This window comes from Microcaecilia unicolor, chromosome 3 (assembly GCF_901765095.1).
Source record: "Microcaecilia unicolor chromosome 3, aMicUni1.1, whole genome shotgun sequence".
Classification (NCBI taxonomy): domain Eukaryota; kingdom Metazoa; phylum Chordata; class Amphibia; order Gymnophiona; family Siphonopidae; genus Microcaecilia; species Microcaecilia unicolor.
This window is the reverse complement of record NC_044033.1, coordinates 247,088,712-247,091,145: the sequence shown is the minus strand read 5'-3', so window position 1 is coordinate 247,091,145 and position 2,434 is coordinate 247,088,712. Positions and strand designations below refer to the sequence as shown.

At 41.5% G+C, this 2,434-nt stretch overlaps 1 protein-coding gene across 1 annotated transcript; it reads left to right on the top strand.

The window, feature by feature from the left end:
- Positions 1 to 204: 204 nt before the first annotated feature.
- LOC115464555 (olfactory receptor 5V1-like) lies at positions 205 to 1,170 on the top strand. Its single transcript, XM_030194920.1, has one exon. It carries the CDS (start codon positions 205 to 207, stop codon positions 1,168 to 1,170), a length of 966 nt encoding a protein of 321 aa, XP_030050780.1.
- The last annotated feature ends 1,264 nt before the right edge of the window (positions 1,171 to 2,434 follow it).

Genomic DNA, 2,434 nt, shown 5'->3' with positions numbered 1-2,434 from the left:
TAGATGGACCATTGGTCTGAGCTAGTTTGGCTATTCTTATGTTTTTATGACAATTAGATCTGTTTGTGATTTTTAAGGACTAGAGTTTTCTGTTGCACAGTCATTTCAGTCCTATCTTCTCATTTTTAGAGAGTATTTTCTTCACAAAAAAAAAGTCATACTTGTTTCCTGTACAGATATCAATCTTGAAATCATCTGAAGGAGATGGAAAACCAGACTTTGGTGAAAGAATTTCTACTGTTGGGATTTTCACACCTGCCAGGGCTGCAGCTTGCTTTCTTCTGTATGTTTTTTTCACTTTATGTCTCAACGCTGACCGGGAATGTCCTGATTATCATCATAACCAAGGTGAATCCTCAGCTTGATGTACCCATGTACTTCTTCCTCAGTTGCCTCTCCTTCCTAGAGATCTGTTATACATCTGTCACCATCCCTAAGATGTTGATAAACTTTCTTCTGAAGACCAATGGCATCTCCTTTCCAGAATGTGCCATTCAGCTATACTTCTTTATTGCCCTGGGGAGTATTGAATGCACTCTTCTTGCTGTGATGGCGTATGATCGTTATGTGGCTGTGTGCAATCCCTTGTGTTACCCCATTGTCATGAACAAGGGTGTCTGTCTACGACTGGTAGTCACTTGCTGGTTGAGTGGCTTCTTTAACTCAGCAATCCACACTGTCATGACATTCCGTCTCCCATTCTGCTCCTCCAAACAGATCCAGCAGTTCTTCTGTGACATCCCGCCACTGCTGAAACTGGCATGCATAGACACTTGGATCAATGAAGCAGTGCTCTATACCGTAGGTGTTTTTTATGGAATGGGCTCTTTCCTACTGACCCTCATTTCATACATTTATATCATCTTGGCCATATTGAAGATGCGCTCTTCAACAAGTCGGCGTAAGACCTTCTCCACTTGCACCTCCCACCTCATTGTCGTCACCTTGTTCTATGCAACTTCATTATTTATGTATATACAAATGTCCTCACAGTACCCAGTGGATCAGGACAATCTGGTCCCTGTGTTCTATGCCATTGTGACCCCCGCACTAAACCCAATCATATATAGCTTAAGGAATAGAGAGATGAAGGAGGCTCTGCAAAAACTCATAGTCAGAAAAATGACTTTGTATAACAAGACTGAATTTCTAAAGGTGAGATTTGGATAACCCAAACTCACAATCAAAAACAAGTACACAATGCCTCTTCTTAACACCATTTGTAAATTGTATAACTATATGAGGTTAATAAACAATGTTTTGTTAACATCTGTGTTGTACATTTTGATTTCCTCTTGCTCATTTGGGCTTCCATTTCAATCGTGACCTTCATTTGCTTTCTGTTCCTTTGCACTTTCAGCTTATTCAGAATTAGAAATCGATAAACCAAAAGTTTTAGTTTTGTTTCATTTCCTTGATGATGCAGGATTGTTCATTTTGTTTTGGGTAATCTGTATTTTTTGTGTTGGGGCAATATAGTTAAGCATGCACACTCTTTTCCTGATAGTGCCTTACGTACGTGATGGTTTGCACATGGACACACTATCAGGAAAGAGTGCGCACTATTATCAATGAACGAAGAAACATACAAAATGTCATATATTTTCTGTTCATTTTCATTAACAGCGACAAAGAGAAGTGGGAACCACCAGGTAAATGAACAAGGGACCCAACAAGCAACAATTTATTAACAATTCATACATATAATCAATTAATACATGGCAATCAACATGGGCTGTGTTTTGGCTAACTGCCTTCTTCAGGAGTCGACAAAGCACAATGCAATGCTCAGGTCCTACTCAGTACTAACAGAGTTTAGTTGGAAATAAAACCAATGATCTCTTGTAAGCACTTCTCTACATTAGTCAGATGAAATCAGAAATGCCAATAAATCAGTTCCAAAGTTTTATTCATTAGTAAGCCACATCTACTATTGCCCAATAGTAGCTTATAAGCAGAGTGCAATGAGACTTAGTTACCAATAACTGAGGTTAACACAAAAATAACACATCTTAATGGTAACCCACGTTGATAGCTTTCCCCCTTAACTAAAGAAAAAAGAAATGTCTCTAGAAATCAAAACCACTGTTATCCTATATAATAATTCTCACCTCCAACGTTCTGTGCTTGGGACCGTGGCTCCTTGGCTGGAGGTGGTCTGTGAGGCAGACACGCACTGACGTCACTGACGTCACTGACGTCAAAACAGCTGATTGCAAGGCAAGGGGAGGAGTAGGGAAACACGCGCAGCGTGTTTCCCTACTCCTCCTAATGCCTCGGAATCAGCTGTCACCCCCCCCCCCCACGCTATGGCCCCCTCGAAACCCACCCCCTCCCGCGAACCTGTCGATCCCCCCCCCCGCCGAAAACTGCCGAAAACTGCCGCCGCCGCCGTTGTTGTACTACCTTCCCTTCCCGTAGGTTGTTGAATCAT

Bases quoted from the DNA above. Each gene is read 5' to 3' on its own strand.
- LOC115464555 (XM_030194920.1), top strand. From the start codon at position 205: ATGGAAAACCAGACTTTGGTGAAAGAATTTCTACTGTTGGGATTTTCA.